At 38.0% G+C, this 17,298-nt stretch overlaps 1 protein-coding gene across 9 annotated transcripts in view; it reads right to left on the reverse strand.

The window, feature by feature from the left end:
- LOC139967299 (uncharacterized) overlaps nt 1–17,298 on the reverse strand; it is a 142,296-nt gene that overhangs the window by 93,659 nt on the left and 31,339 nt on the right. The window contains exon 1 of one of the 9 annotated variants that reach the window (XR_011792969.1): nt 8,673–10,544. The exons of 1 other annotated variant lie outside the window; for it this stretch is intronic. Coding sequence is in view for 7 of the 8 variants with exons in the window: in XM_071971288.1 (XP_071827389.1) it covers nt 8,673–10,286 (1,614 nt within the window). In the remaining variant the exon portion in view is untranslated. Of the gene's footprint in view, nt 1–4,320; nt 6,469–8,672; nt 10,548–17,298 lie in introns of those variants that run through there. 7 more of the 9 variants (XM_071971288.1, XM_071971034.1, XM_071971120.1 and 4 more) reach the window with 7 other exon arrangements.

Raw genomic sequence — 17,298 nt, forward strand, 5'->3', positions numbered from 1 at the left:
CACATCATGTAACATCCACATCATCCATGTATTTAACATCCACATCATGTAACATCCACATCATCCATGTATTTAACATCCACATCATTTAACATCCACATCATCCATGTATTTAACATCCACATCATTTAACATCCACATCATCCATGTATTTAACATCTACATCATCCATGTATTTAACATCTACATCATTAAACATCCATATATTTAACATCCACATCATTTAACATCCACATCATCCATGTATTTAACATCCACATCATTTAACATCCACATCATCCATGTATTTAACATCCACATCATGTAACATCCACATCATCCATGTATTTAACATCCACATCATGTAACATCCACATCATCCATGTATTTAACATCCACATCATTTAACATCCACATCATCCATGTATTTAACATCCACATCATTTAACATCCACATCATCCATGTATTTAACATCTACATCATCCATGTATTTAACATCTACATCATTTAACATCCATATATTTAACATCCACATCATGTAACATCCACATCATCCATGTATTTAACATCCACATCATGTAACATCCACATCATCCATGTATTTAACATCCACATCATGTAACATCCACATCATCCATGTATTTAACATCCACATCATTTAACATCCACATCATCCATGTATTTAACATCCACATCATTTAACATCCACATCATCCATGTATTTAACATCTACATCATCCATGTATTTAACATCTACATCATTTAACATCCATATATTTAACATCCACATCATTTAACATCCACATCATCCATGTATTTAACATCCACATCATTTAACATCCACATCATTCATGTATTTAACATCCACATCATTTAACATCCACATCATCCATGAATTTAACATCCACATCATGTAACATCCACATCATCCATGTATTTAACATCCACATCATGTAACATCCACATCATCCATGTATTTAACATCCACATCATTTAACATCCACATCATCCATGTATTTAACATCCACATCATTTAACATCCACATCATCCATGTATTTAACATCTACATCATCCATGTATTTAACATCTACATCATTTAACATCCATATATTTAACATCCACATCATGTAACATCCACATCATCCATGTATTTAACATCCACATCATGTAACATCCACATCATCCATGTATTTAACATCCACATCATGTAACATCCACATCATCCATGTATTTAACATCCACATCATTTAACATCCACATCATCCATGTATTTAACATCCACATCATTTAACATCCACATCATCCATGTATTTAACATCCACATCATTTAACATCCACATCATCCATGTATTTAACATCCACATCATGTAACATCCACATCATCCATGTATTTAACATCCACATCATTTAACATCCACATCATCCATGTATTTAACATCTACATCATTTAACATCCACATCATCCATGTATTTAACATCTACATCATCCATGTATTTAACATCTACATCATTTAACATCCATGTATTTAACATCCACATCATGTAACATCCACATCATCCATGTATTTAACATCCACATCATTTAACATCCACATCATCCATGTATTTAACATCCACATCATTTAACATCCACATCATCCATGTATTTAACATCCACATCATGTAACATCCACATCATCCATGTATTTAACATCCACATCATTTAACATCCACATCATCCATGTATTTAACATCCACATCATGTAACATCCACATCATCCATGTATTTAACATCCACATCATGTAACATCCACATCATCCATGTATTTAACATCCACATCATTTAACATCCACATCATCCATGTATTTAACATCCACATCATTTAACATCCACATCATCCATGTATTTAACATCTACATCATCCATGTATTTAACATCTACATCATTTAACATCCATATATTTAACATCCACATCATTTAACATCCACATCATCCATGTATTTAACATCTACATCATCCATGTATTTAACATCTACATCATTTAACATCCACATCATCCATGTATTTAACATCCACATCATTTAACATCCACATCATCCCTGTATTTAACATCCACATCATGTAACATCCACATCATCCATGTATTTAACATCCACATCATGTAACATCCACATCATCCATGTATTTAACATCCACATCATTTAACATCCACATCATCCATGTATTTAACATCCACATCATTTAACATCCACATCATCCATGTATTTAACATCTACATCATCCATGTATTTAACATCTACATCATTTAACATCCATATATTTAACATCCACATCATTTAACATCCACATCATCCATGTATTTAACATCTACATCATCCATGTATTTAACATCTACATCATTTAACATCCACATCATCCATGTATTTAACATCCACATCATTTAACATCCACATCATCCCTGTATTTAACATCCACATCATTTAACATCCACATCATCCATGTATTTAACATCCACATCATGTAACATCCACATCATCCATGTATTTAACATCTACATCATTTAACATGCACATCATCCATGTATTTAACATCCACATCATCCATGTATTTACCATCCACATCATTTAACATCCACATCCATGTATTTAACATCCACATCATCCATGTATTTAACATCCACATCATTTAACATCCACATCATCCATGTATTTAACATCCACATCATTTAACATCTACATCATGTAACATCCACATCATCCATGTATTTAACATCTACATCATTTAACATCCACATCATCCATGTATTTAACATCCACATCATCCATGTATTTAACATCCACATCATCCATGTATTTAACATCCACATCATCCATGTATTTAACATCCACATCATCCATGTATTTAACATCCACATCATTTAACATCCATATCATCCATGTATTTAACATCCACATCATCCATGTATTTAACATCCACATCATTTAACATCCACATCATCCATGTCATTTAACATCCACATCATTTAACATCCACATCATCCATGTATTTAACATCCATATCATTTAACATCCACATCATCCATGTATTTAACATCCACATCATTAAACATCCACATCATCCATGTATTTAACATCCACATCATTTAACATCCACATCATCCATGTATTTAACATCCACATCATTTAACATCCACATTATCCATGTATTTAACATCTACATCATTTAACATCCGCATCATCCATGTATTTAACATCCACATCATTTAACATCCACATTATCCATGTATTTAACATCCACATCATTTAACATCCACATCATCCATATCATTTAGCATCATGTAACATCCACATCATCCATGTATTTAACATCCACATCATGTAACATCCACATTATCCATGTATTTAACCTCCACATCATTTAACATCCACATCATCCATATCATTTAACATCCACATCATCCATGTATTTAAAATCCACATCATCCATGTATTTAAAATCTACATCATCCATGTACTTAACAGCCACATCATTTAACATCCACATCATCCATGTTATTTTCAAGAAAGCGAAGGAAATGAAATTCCAGATCTAATATGGAGAGAAGATGGGTACTATACTGTAGTGCTCTTGTCACTGGATGAAGTCAAACATTGAAAATACTGTATATTAAAGTTAGGCAGTTTATGCAGCGATTTTATAGGCTGCAATGTAACTACGGATCAGACCTTCTGTTCAGTATCAAAACAAGATAACTTGATTTTGAACCCTCCACGGTTATACTAGACCCAGTGTTCGATATCGAAACCCTTTGCTCGCGATCACCAAACAGGATGGTGTAGTTTCTCTACTAGCAACAAAGATATGCTAAAACCATAAACCGTATGATGCAGAGCACTATCAAATAAAAATTCATGTCGAGAAAAGGAAATAAATGTTGTGTCAAATTTACATTTGTAACAAACAACACAGAAGTTAAAGTCACAGCTGATCCGGGGCTCAACCCTGATCTGCGTTTACACTTTAAATTTTGCAAATGAAGGATAATTAGCGGCTTACTTCATTCCATTGTTATCTCAAAAAAATTAATTGTCGTCCAGACACTTTTGTCTGTCTCATTCACACGCACACAATAAAAAAATTGAAATATTTTGCAAGTTTATGATCTAGACGCTACCGTACATTATGACACAAAGCGTCAAACTGCAGTATTGTTACAGGATTTCTAGATTGAACAGTACAGTATCAGACATACACCAACATCAATTAATGCAAGAAAGCGACTCAAAAACAAGCAGAGAAAAGAGAAGAGTTTTGATGATGCCTCGTAGACAGATGATTCCAAATTAGATCAAAACTCACCCGAGCATTGTTAATATCTGCAATGGTGTAGTATTCCACACTATCACTCTCAGAAGGAGCACGATGCATGGTGGTCGATTAAATCGCGACTCCTTATTTGAAAAAATTAAAGTTATTAAAGAATTCCACACAAAGTAAGATCCTCGATCTTTCTTTCTAAAATCTTCATAAAAGTTGACACGCTAAAAAAATAATTGGATAACCTTATTTTCCAGCTACGGTGGTCCGTCACAAACTGTGAGTTTGCAAGATTACCAAAATGACAACGAGACTGCCATAATGACTCCTACAAAAACTCAAAATTTGCAAATCCCTTGAAATACAGTTGTGTTGTAAGTAACGAACAGAAACTGTACCACAAATAGTTTGTGTTTAATTCTTGTTGATGATTACATTTTTTCCATAGAATCAATTTCTTTCTCTCCAATTCAGTTATCGAAAAAGTTTCCTGAAAGTTCCAACATTAATTTATCAATTTTGTCAGCAAGAAAGGAAAAAAATTCCGACACCCTATCCTCTTGATGAGCACTCCCCCGTTACTTCTAATGATCCTCTCCTGAAAGTTACAACCATGAAATCACACCAATGCATATATATGCAGTTTTCCAGGTATGTTTTTTTTCCCCAAAGAGAGAAAATTCAAAACCAATCAAATTGCATTTACTTTGGGTGTAGGATTATAAACACTCTCCTATCCTGTGGAACTAATTACTTGACAAAGCTTCGCTGTATCCATTAATACTGCCTTCAAGTCCGTTTGAGTCTGTCTCGTCTGTGACTCATCCTCCTGTTGCTGGTAACGAGTCCTTCTTGACGACCTCCAGGGATGTGGTGAAGATCGTTGAATTACACTAACTTTTAGCTAGGATGGTAAACGTCAACAGACTTATAGCAAGTCCGGCAAGTCGGCATTATCCCCGTAAAACTGAGTCTCTGGAAGTCAATGACCACGGCTTATCCGAAGAAATCATGTATGTACACTACGGGGGTGTTGATGAAGTTGTATGGCTCCCTTATCAACACTTACTGGTAAATTAATTGTGATTCCAGCGAGACCAAGTGGAGTCTGAAGAGCAACTTGGCTGAATTCAGAGGGATGGACTCAAAATGACTCACTATACACCAACGTAAACTATCCTACTAATTCTTGTGCCTGAGTTGCGACTAACTTAAAAACTACCAACGATTCCTAGCTCTGATTGGAGGGAGAACAAATATCAGAGGGAGATCAGCTGGCAATACGTTTTCACTGAAAGTAAGTTTGCAGAGCAATAAACAAATATCATCTAGGCTAAATCTACAATTACGAGAAAGGCCAGATAACTTGCAAGATATTTGTTCAAGCTAAAAGATGATTATATTTCGCCCTGCAGTACCATTTTCTTTTCAATCAGTGACGGTCACAAATATTGTGCAGATATTTTAGAAGATTGGGGTATATTACTTTAATAGACCTGATTGTCGATTCAGTGCAATACAAATTACAACTGTTCAAGACTGCATGGTGGTAATCTACTGGTCTCTGACAGATATAGGTCCCAGGTTATTCTTTAACAGACATAGTAGAAACAAACAAACTTTGAGATAAACTGTCCACTGACGAAGAAGTTACACGATGAAATTCCTAATTGCTGGCTAAAGCTAATCAGCCTCATTGACAGCTGTTGACATTAATTGACAGTGAAAAATACAGGTTTCAAGGATAAACAGATAGCAACAAATTAATCACAGGAATATATTTCCCCAGGTAGCGAATTCAAACTTCACAAACAGTATACAAACAGTATTCACTAACAACATGTACAGTCAGCTGTTTATCCCACTTTATACAGAAAGACCAAAACAATTCAATGTTAGAAATGACAAAATTATTCCAAAAGTCTGCAAAAAGTGGCAGAACACGGACGTTCCAACGTTTGGTATGAATTCACTTTAAAGGAGCTTCCGTCGGTGAATTCATTATGACTGCTTGGATCGATATTGACGCAGTATTCCACAATATTGTAGCGTGTTGACTCCGAGACCGCGACCTAGCTACTGCACTGTACTATTGCATGTGAAGATCTTTGCTAGCTACTGTAGTCCTAAGCCACTACTGCCTGTTCATTAACATCTGTTATAAAGTATCAACCACTCACTGATAAACACACACACCTAACTACATATGCCTAGTACAATGCTATCACTAGTAAACTATAATAAAGTGAACTTGAACAGTGTTCACTGAAGCAAGAAAATAGATTGAGGATCATGGCTTAAAGGTGGCACTCTCTAGGACAAAACACAGCTGCTAGGAGAACCTGAGGAATTTAGCTGTAAAGGCCTACCTACTATGAAAACTCAACTAGCCGGAAAGAAATACTGCATGTATGCACAACTTACAGGGTTGAACAGTAAGTGGGTTAAGATTTGCAAACATTGATATGAATGGTTGAGCACAAACAGAACAAGTTTGTGATCACCAAAGTATTGAAATGAAACCTTAAAGTAAGTTTTGTAAAAGGTAATTGGATTCTCAAGTTTTGGATAGATTATAACCATCAAGCAATTTATTACGTTGACCCCTTTTGTTAATGTGTAAGGACAGCTGACATTCCAAGGACATCACGTCCATTAGACAAACTTCATTAGCAATCAATTTTCTCTCTTTATTAGAGTTTTTTTTCTTTCATTTTTGTGTTTTGTTTTTAGGAGGGGAGATAGAACAGAGGAGTAGAGATGAGGGAGAGGATATTATGTTAATCAAAACTTCAGTATGAAATGGTTCCATGACAGGTAATAGGGGCAGTATTGAAGAACTTTGACTCTGAATGTGTGACCTGATCACTTTGGCTTTGGCTTTGAGTACAACTTTTCTGTATGTTGCCGTGTTGGACGAATCTAAATGTAATAGCAATTGCCAACTTTGCAATCCACGGCCCCCCTCACAAGTTTGCAAGGTCGGTAAGAGTGACTCAAAAGGGGAATCACCATCACGTCTAAGACACAATAAGGTGACAGTGATAATGTTGTGAGGGATATTAAGAAAGCCAAGAAAGCAAAGTCAATTTCAGCCATAAATATGCCCCATAACATCTATGAAAGTAACTTGACTATGTCTCTGGCATTATATATACAAACTATAAGCCTAACAATATAAACCAGGTACTGTAGCAATATGTGTGTCGCTGTTGCAGGCATGCTACTACCTGAAGATGTCTAGATCATAACACTCCCTGCCTAGATCAGGGAGTTGTTCCATAACACTCCCTGCCTACTGTAATCAACTGTTTGATTCACTGTGCTGCCAGGTGAAAGCTTCATTGTGCAAATGTAACTACAGGATGAAACCTTGGGAGGTGGTAGGGTTAATCTTCTTCAAGTAACAATGGGTAAAGTTTGGATAGTGGAGAGTGATACCACAACTACCACAAGGGTCCCCTGGAATTCTCAGGTGGAATAGTAGATAACTTCTATTGTACTTGAAAGAGCAACTGTGAAGTAAGTCCAAAACTATACAGGGTGTCAAAACTGACACTATATATATATAACATAGCCCACTCAGCTGACATACCAAGTGATATTTTCAACTGAGTGGGTTTTAAATGTATTCACATTTAACACAGCATTATATATCAGAAGCAACGACTTACTTTCAAGAAGGAGAAAGAGGTTTAGTACATGCCCAAACCTCAACCATCAGAAATGGTCAAGGCAAATTTTGTAGACAATCAGTCTTCTGATCATCCGAGAGGGGGTGGGGGCTGGGGGGTTTGAGTGGATCACAGCATTCAGCCATGGTTAGTACATGAAACAGGTATATTACATATAGTGTGATCTCCACAGAGAAAATATTCTTAACATTGATATTTGTCGAAACTTGCTGAAAGCAATATTACATGTATCAGTTGACACTCCCTAGAATGATATGATTATAAAGATGATAAGAAAGGTAATTAAAAAGACAAAAAGATAATTGTTAACGATCCCCTCACCTCACTGTCTGAATCTGAATCTGTTGAGGATTCCCCGATACCTCCCAGATCAATCTTGACATCCCAGTTAAAGTTACACCCTAGATTCTGTTCCAAGAGCTCCATTCTATGCTTCAGCAAGTAGAGCAGGCCCAGTCTCTTTCGATACTGCGCTACAAAGCTAAACGGTAATTTAATATCATCAGGCAGAGATGGCCGTCTTTTCGACAACGTAATCGGTTCAGACTTCCAACGTACTGATTTTGATGTTGTTTTGGCATTCTCTGGCAGAGTAGAGTTAGTTTGATGAGATGAGTTAGTACTAGTATTATTTAAGTGTGAGGAGAGTCGTGGGTTACGGTGATGCTGTTTAATACCATTCCTACGACAGACTGTTACCTTCTTTGGAAGCGCCGGTCTCTCTTCCTGTCGAAAATTGACGCCAGCTTTATTTCTGTCCACCAGCGACTTCTTTAAATCGGAGACCAGTTGCCGATTATACAGTGGCTCTTTCTGCCTGCCCAGTCTTTCAGTTCTATCATTGGCTACTCTGTAGCTTTGACCTGGATCAGGCAATGTATTTTCCTTTCCATTCCTGATTTCAATCTTACTGTCATCACTAGCGCCCTCACTACTGCCACCACTAGCGCCCTCACTACTGAAGGTAGGTAGTATTGCATGTTCTTCCATAATCTCAATCAAACTGGACTTTGTTAATTGTTTCTCTCTTACTTGGATCTCGTCATAAAACTGTTCAGTTTTAATTCTTTGAGATGTCTCGCTTACATTTAAGTTACTTTGGTTTGCATCGGTATTCCCATTATTTGGACCATGGTTGAGTCTCTCTTCAGCGATAGTATCAATTCCTGGAGGTTTTTTTAATGTAGTTAATACTGCTCCACTTTTATATATTCTAGTAAATTGTTGTAATTGTCTGCTGGGTCTACAACTACCCAGGGTAGCATACCCTATATCCACCAGTTGTTGTTTTTGTACAGCTGGTACCACCTGTTTGACACCATTTACTTGACCAAGTCGTACACCATTTGATTGGCCTCCATCAACGCCTACCTTGACAGGCTTCTCCGTACTGAAATCATCAGAATATGCAAATATTGATTTTCTTGAAGACTTAACGAGTGACTTTTTTCTCAAACTGTTGAAGCTGAATGGTAAACTACCTGTAGAAGAAGTACCTGTTTTCGCTCTTCCAAATGATCTGTTACCACGGAGATTATTCATGTTGATCTCTTCGAATCCAAGGGTTTCTTCTTCCTCTTTGTTCTTTCCTCCGGCATCGATCCGAATCTTAGAGACACCATCCAGTTCAGCAACTCCAGAAGTAACTTGTTCTTCCACTGTTTGCAATACATCGAGTCTTTCACTTTCTAGATTTCCGGCTACAATCAATTCAGCGTTGGTTTGTTCCACTGCTTTGCTTCTCTGTCTATGTTTTTCCCGTTTGATACTTCCCACGAACGGTATCCCGGGTCTGACTACCGAAAACAGAGACCAGCTTCTCCCTAAAGTTTGGTGGCTTCCCCTGGAAGGGGCAGCAGATACATTAATGTTTGATGATGAGGAATGCTTACTTCTCGAGGATTCGCTTTCATGTTCTTCTTCATCTTCTTCTTCTTCTTCCTCGGCTGTGTCTGCCTCGAGAGATTCCTCTGAGCTTGAAGGCAAGAATCCAGCAGACATTGTTCTCCTCACAGAAAACCTCTCCTTGAATGAATGGTCCAGTGGAATGTTGAATATCGACTTGTCAGTCCTGATGACCTGTTCTGAGCCTGACTGGAATGAACTTGTGGCAGAAGTCATGTGGTTTTGATTCTCGTCCTCTTCTTTGATAGATTTATGGGTTAGTTTCCATCTTGCTGAAGGTTTCTTCGACTCTTTCTTCAATTCTTGAGAAGAAACTTCGGAATTGTCGTTTATGGTTGGTGCGGCCACAGGCAAACTTGACAGAGAATATGACCTGCTACTTCCCAACCATTTTCTTTTGTCAGCCATTTTGTTACCTTCCTGGATCCTGGTGGGACCACTTGATTGACAAAAAAAATTCCAGCAAAGAGCCAAAACTCACAAAATAAGATCTTTTGCAGAGTTTTACATATATGCAGTTAATTTTAAAATGAAAACTGGGATGTTGTGAAGATGAGTGGAGAAAATTTAATGCTTTTCAGAAAGAAACGTCTATTTGCAATTATGCCATTGGCAATCACTTGAAGTCAAACTCTCCACATATTAGATTCAACAAAACGCTAGCTGAATGTTTCACCACAAAGATCTGCAGAAGCAAGGAACGTAGGTCCAAACAGGATTTTTAAAAAAAATCTGGGAAGAAAAAAAAACCTATTGCATCTTCTTTAATTTCCCAGTCAGTCTGCTCTGTTCTTTTACTTGCATAAAAATATATCCTCAACAGTTTCAAAGATAAAACTTGATCACTCTTTTCTCAAACAGTACAACTTTTACTAAACTTGCAGCATACAACAAATCACAGGAAGTTTTTAAATCTTGCTGCAAAAGATCTCAACTGGACTGTATCTAAAAAGAAACCATGGTTGGGGATTCTCTCACACTTTTTCGCTGCATAACGACCAGTTCTGTGGATCACATGATCAGAGAAAAAGGTTTGAAAGGAGCAAGGAAATTTGCTAGAAATTGACAATCAAATCAGTTATAGTCCCAGGAAATAGCCAAACATCACTCCTTAAACTTCTCATCCACTCACAAAGATGTCTTAAGGAAGGCTGATGCCAACGACCCATTTATAGTTTTACTTAATCCTTCGGTCGACACTCTTTTATAAATCCAACGAGTGGTATCATTCGATAATTTGTCCATCTCAGAGGTTTCCGATACAAATTCATGATGAGTCACATTTCAGTGCCATCCAGAGGATTTTGCTTCTTTCTCTAATAAAGTTGAACAGAATAAATTTCCCTTTCATGATGTAAACTACTAAACTAGATCATAGATTTATTCTTCATTTTCAAACTTAATCCCCAACTTGATTTATTGAAAGAATGAGGAAGGAAATTAAGGATCAAGGCCTTTGATTTGTCAGCTGTATACTGCTGAATAAAGGACATTAATACACACATACACAGTACCAGACCACTTGATGACTCGGGGAAGCCGAGAGAACTAGTACTGATAGAAATGAAGTAGGATTCCTTTAATGATCACTAGTTAGTGACTTTACTCCAGCCAGGTAGTCAGTATCCTCAAAAAAAAAAGATTCACTTTCCTTCTTGCCACCACAGAAATCAAAATTAGAAATGCTCTCAACTTTCACCTCTCAAACTGGTCCACCAAACTTCCAAGCTAACACCAAACCTTAAAACAAACAAAAACTAAAACACACAACTATGCAGTTGATGTGTACGTTATGGTTTCGCCACTCAATTTGTCGAATACAATTTCAATGGCAAATATAAAACAAAAATGTTGATCACATTCCACAAAAAGATGAAAAAAACTGAACATCAGAGCTGCGTAACCCCTGAGTCGGAATTAAAGACTCTTTCCTCCTCTGCTCGTAGAGAAGTAACAACAAAAAAGACTGATGCTTTTACGAAGAAAACAGAAAGCAAACTGCTCCAGATGTGTCTCGATTGTTTCCTAAATTTGATGAAGAGATAAAGAGAGCTGATAAAAGATAACTTAAAGAAACTCAAATCCAATCACTTCTACTCTCTATTCTTGAACTCCTCTTGAAATGAGTTCAAATGATTCAACACCGGGCGCAACTCCCAGTCCTCGACAAAGACTTTACCTTTCTTTGAAGGTAAAAGACCTTTTGCCTAGTGCAGACAGAACAAACCCCTAACATCATGTGTACGTTTTTCCCAATGCAGATTGCATAACCAGCTGCAAGGTCTTTCAGAAAGTGTTTTTCTTATTTTTGTCTGTTCCTTTTCTTCATCTCCTCCAACCCAAATACTGCTTGGAATACATCAGGGCTGCCGGATAATGAGTGGCTTTGTCACTTGGGGCTTCTCTGCATTCCTCAAAAGAATCACTTCAAGGATTGTATTTATATTCTGGAAAATATCTACACAAAAGTCTCTTTTTTTTTTAAAGGAATTCTTTTGGAGGAGGAGAAATAAAGAGCTCTTCCCTCGCTTTTCATTAAGTCAGGGTGCCTGGGTTATATTCCGTAAAGGAATGGTATGGAAAGATTATATTCCTATTCAAGAGTATCAACATTACAATCTCTGATTAACCAACCTTAAAATTTACACTGATACAATTTCCCTTGGGCTACTAAAGTATCAACAAACTTGTTTCAAGTCTTAAAGCAGTATTATGAGTACTTTTCACACTAGATCTGAAGTGGGTAGGGACCTGCTACTGATCTATCTTAATCCTCCTTTCAGAGAAGAACGGATCTTTCTTGCTGCGAGACCCTTGTATTCTACTGCACTTCCTTGTAACGTATTGTTCTACGTAACTTGATACTATTTGTTGATCTGCTCGCTCATGGTTCTCGTCACCCCCCCCCCCCCTCCACGCACCCTCCAAATAACATTAATAAAACAAAATTATAAAAAGGGAAATATTTGTGGTTTGTAGTCACAGGACTAAGATCTCCAGGATCAAATGTGAGCACACTCTAGTTTTTTTGAAAGAATGTTGAACTGCTACAATGTACTGTAGTAGCTGTGTACTACCTTGAGTTATAGGCCAAAGCTTCCATTTCAAATCATAAGAATTCAAACTTGAATGAGTTTGATAACTTTTCCCATTTGCATTTTAAATTGCGATTAAAACGAACATGGTCTTGGTGATTAAATATTGATACAAAAAAGGAATTATAATACTTTGCTCATTATAACATGCATTTAGTATTAAAGAGAGTCTTAGCATTTTATCCTGCAAGTCCTGCAATGTTGTTTAGGGTGACAGGACAAAATCCCCCCGGACAAAACCCCCCTGACAAAATTCCCCCGGACAAAATCCCCCTAGGACAGAATCCCCCCGAGCCAAAATCCCCCTGGACAAAATCCCCCCAAGCCAAAATCCCCCCAGGACAAAATCCCCCATGCTATAAAAAATCCCATCAATTCTTTACAAAAATGCGTCATCCCGGTCCCCCTGGTACCATCATTTGGTACCGTCATCTGGTGCCGTTATCCGGTACCCCCACCGGTACCTCCACCAGTTCCCCCCACCGGTACCCCAGTGGTACTCTCAGTGGTACTCTCAGTGGTTCTTGGACCAGTACCCGGACCATACCCCGACCGGTACCCTAATAGTTAGCCTGACAGTTACCCTGACAGTTACCCCCACCGGTACCCCCACCGGTACCCCCACTGGTACTCTCAGTGGTGCCCCAACTGGTATTCTCAATGGCTCCCTGACCAGTACCCTGGCCCGTACCTCGGCCGGCACCTCAACCGGTACCTCGACTGGTACCCTGACCGGTATCCCAACTGGTATCCTGAAAGGCACCCTGACACGTACCCTGACACATACTCTGACACGTACCCTACCTAGTACTGGTACAATGACCAGTACTTTGACCAGTCCCTTGAATGTCACACTAACAGGTAGCCTCACAATTACCCTCACTGATCTCCCGACCAGTCCCCTGACCAGTACCCTGACCAGTATCCTGACTGGTATCCTGACCAGTACCCTAACCAGTACACTGAGTGGAACCCTGACCGGTACAGTGACCAGTATGATGACCGGTACCCTGACCAGTCACATGACCAGTACCTTGACCTTTACCCTCACAGGTACCCTAACAGGAGCCCTCACAGTTACGCTCGCCAGTACCCTGACTGGTACCCTGACTGGTACCCTGACCAGTCCCCTGACCGGTACCCTAACCAGTGCAATGACCTTGACTGTCACACCTGGTCCATCCCTGGTTGTTGCAGGCAGGCTTTGTATGGGTCAGGGGGATTTTGTCCAGGGGGGATTTTGGCTGGGGGGATTTTGGCTGGGGGGATTTTGGCTGGGGGGATTTTGTCCGGGGGAATTTTGTCCGGAGGGACTTTGTCCGGGGGGATTTTGTCCTAGAACTGTTGTTTAGAGCTCTAGGAGGATGGAAGTAAATATTTAGCATGGGAAACAAGTTTGTTCTACTTTCTAGCATAATTTCAGAGTGATGCTGAGTGATGAAGGGTGATGCTGATTAGTTTTAAAGGGATAGTAGAAATTGGACATATTTTCAAATACTGCATATAAGTTTGTAGCAAGTTTAACAGCTCTAGGTGAAAAGCACATATATATATTTGCTTGATCTTCTTAAAAGTGAATTAGTACTGTATACTGGTTTGAAACAATGTACAAAATTTAAAGCCAGATTTTGTTTTCTGTGACCTTTATAATGAAAAGTCTATAGAATGAGTTTGAATTTAACCTACAGTACAATAATAGCATCTATGGTAAATACCTTGATCTGGATGGAGAATCTTTTAAAGGAATATTTTGTTGACAACAGCTTCAGATGAACAAGAAAAAAAATACTGTTTTGGATGACTGATCAAATACTGACCTCAATTTGAAATTGATATCAACTTAAAAGGAGCATTTTGTTCTTTGATAAACAGGATGGGATTTTATATCTCCAGCCACTCTTAGAAAAGTGAAAGCAGTGAGGTAGATTCCAAAAACAGGATGTATTATGACATTTAAAACAACTTTTGCACTGATTTTGTCTGATTTTTCTGTTGTCTTATGTAATACTTGGAATTATGTAACAGGTACGTGTTCTTGCAGCTGGATTGGTAATTATGGAAAACAAGTCAGATCAAGAAAAGAGTGAAATATACCCCGCTGCTTGAAGCTTACATGTGATAAATAATAAATATGAAAAACATAATTAGAGGTAGGTTTAAAGCTGCACGTTTTGTAAGCTTGACATTGTACAATTATAGTGCCCACTACGGTCTGAAAGGATACCATACTTTCGCTTTGTATTTTCTATCGCATTTTCAAGGTAGACCACCGTGAAGATGAGTGTGTAGTAATAAAACTTGCCATCAGCACACAGGGGGCATGATAACAATTTTAATATTTTATAATCAGCATAATTTGCAATTGGAACCCATCTCCATTACAAGGAAGAGAAACATAATCGAATACACAAATCTAAGAAAACCACCAATTGAAGATTGATATCATTAAGCCACATGTGCTTTATATTCCTAATGTATATATCTCTATTTCTTACGTAATGTATATTTTTGCTGAGTCAAAAATATTAAAGCTTATGACATGATCTAATAACGATGACACTAGTTTCAGTGTCAACCTTAACATTCAACCCTTAAAAGTACAGTATGATGGAAATCTGAACAAAGAGAGTAAACTGTTTCAGATTCTTGATGGTAGATTTACAAAATGGCTGCTCCCAGAAACAGCTCATTTCAACAATGAACTCCCAATCGCAGGAGAAAGATATTTCTTAGCTGCAGTTTGGGGGAGTTGTATATGACAAAGATTTATATTATATCATGTACTGTAAGTAGCTGAATATAATTGCTGAGCTTGTATCCCTTTAACCACCATTATCTATTTTCAAGGATCTTCATTGTAGTTCTCAGTCTGTGCACACCACAACTACGCTGATAGTATGCAGACAGTACAAGGGTGATCTTGTGCACAACATGCAGCTTCAGAATCACTTGCTTTTAACGTTCACCAGTAAATGATTAAGTCTTCTTTCCTCTTCGCTTCAGAATTTCATTAGAAATTCTCTCCATCACGCTCGACTGCCTCCCATTCTGACTTCCCCCTCAATCCCTCCTTCTGTTACCCTTTAATACCCCCTTTAATTAGACCCCACAATCAGTAAGGACAAATACTGTATGCACTGCGCAAACAGTAGTAGTTGCATAAAGTATAGAGCAGATGCATAGAAAGAAGTGAGAGCAGTCAAGCAAAGAGAAGTGAAGGAGGCTAGCAGCAACTAAAACTACAGAGCTCTTTTCTCAATCTGATAGAGCTTCCACTGTTGGCCTTGGAGTATAAATGTGCAGCTATCCTGAAAAGTTGTTTAATAGCCCCACCACTGCTGGTCAGCATGTCAAAATCAATTAGCAATTATTTGCCTTTTTTTTTTGCTAGGGAGGGCTATTTTTGGGTGGAAGGGCGAAGGGGAAAGGGGAAGGGAGGGCTCAATCTGATAGCTTCCACTGCTGGCCTGGGAGTATGAGCGTGCAGGTATCCAGAATAGTTGTTCAATAGCCCCACCACTGCTGGTTAGCATGTCAAAATCAATTTGCAATTATTTGCCTTTTTTTGCTAGGGAGGGTTATTTTTGGGTGGAAGGGCGAAGGGGAAAGGGGAAGGGAGGGCTCCATCTGATAGCTTCCACTGCTGGCCTGGGAGTATGAGCGTGCAGGTATCCAGAATAGTTGTTCAATAGCCTCATCATTGCTGGTCAGCCAAAAAAAAAAAATCAATGTGTAAGCACTTTCTTTTGTTTTTCTGTGGAGAGGAGGGTGGAGGTAAGGTGGTGTCTTGTACATGTTTGGTGTAAATTGAATGTATGCATACCAACAAACATTTCAGACATGTCCTCAGTCGTTACTGGGAGTACAGAAATATTAAAGAAACCTGTTTGATATTAATGGTACACATCTGAAGAAGGCTAAATTTATGAAATAATATTCTACATACTAAATGTTTTGTATTGAGATGAGCAGTGAATTTCTAATCATTTTTATTATTTTTTATTAACAAACTGTGGAACTCTTTCAATGGGCAGTCGAGTAAACCTCACTTGCGGTATGCATTGTAATGTGCAGCTGTACACAACAAACAGGTCTGAGCAAAACTTTTATCCTGCTTAAATATGAAAAGGTTGTTAATGTTGTAGTCCAAAATACAGTATAATGAATACATACACTTTTCTCTAACAAATGCGGCAAAACATTGCAAGCCGAGATCAAAGAAGAAAGAAATCCAGCGAGGTTATTAATGTCCTAGACATGGTATTACCAGAGTGGTCCTAGACATGGTATTACCAGAGTGGTCCTAGACATGGTATTACCAGAGT

This window comes from Apostichopus japonicus, chromosome 1 (genome assembly GCF_037975245.1).
Source record: "Apostichopus japonicus isolate 1M-3 chromosome 1, ASM3797524v1, whole genome shotgun sequence".
Lineage (NCBI taxonomy): Eukaryota > Metazoa > Echinodermata > Holothuroidea > Aspidochirotida > Stichopodidae > Apostichopus > Apostichopus japonicus.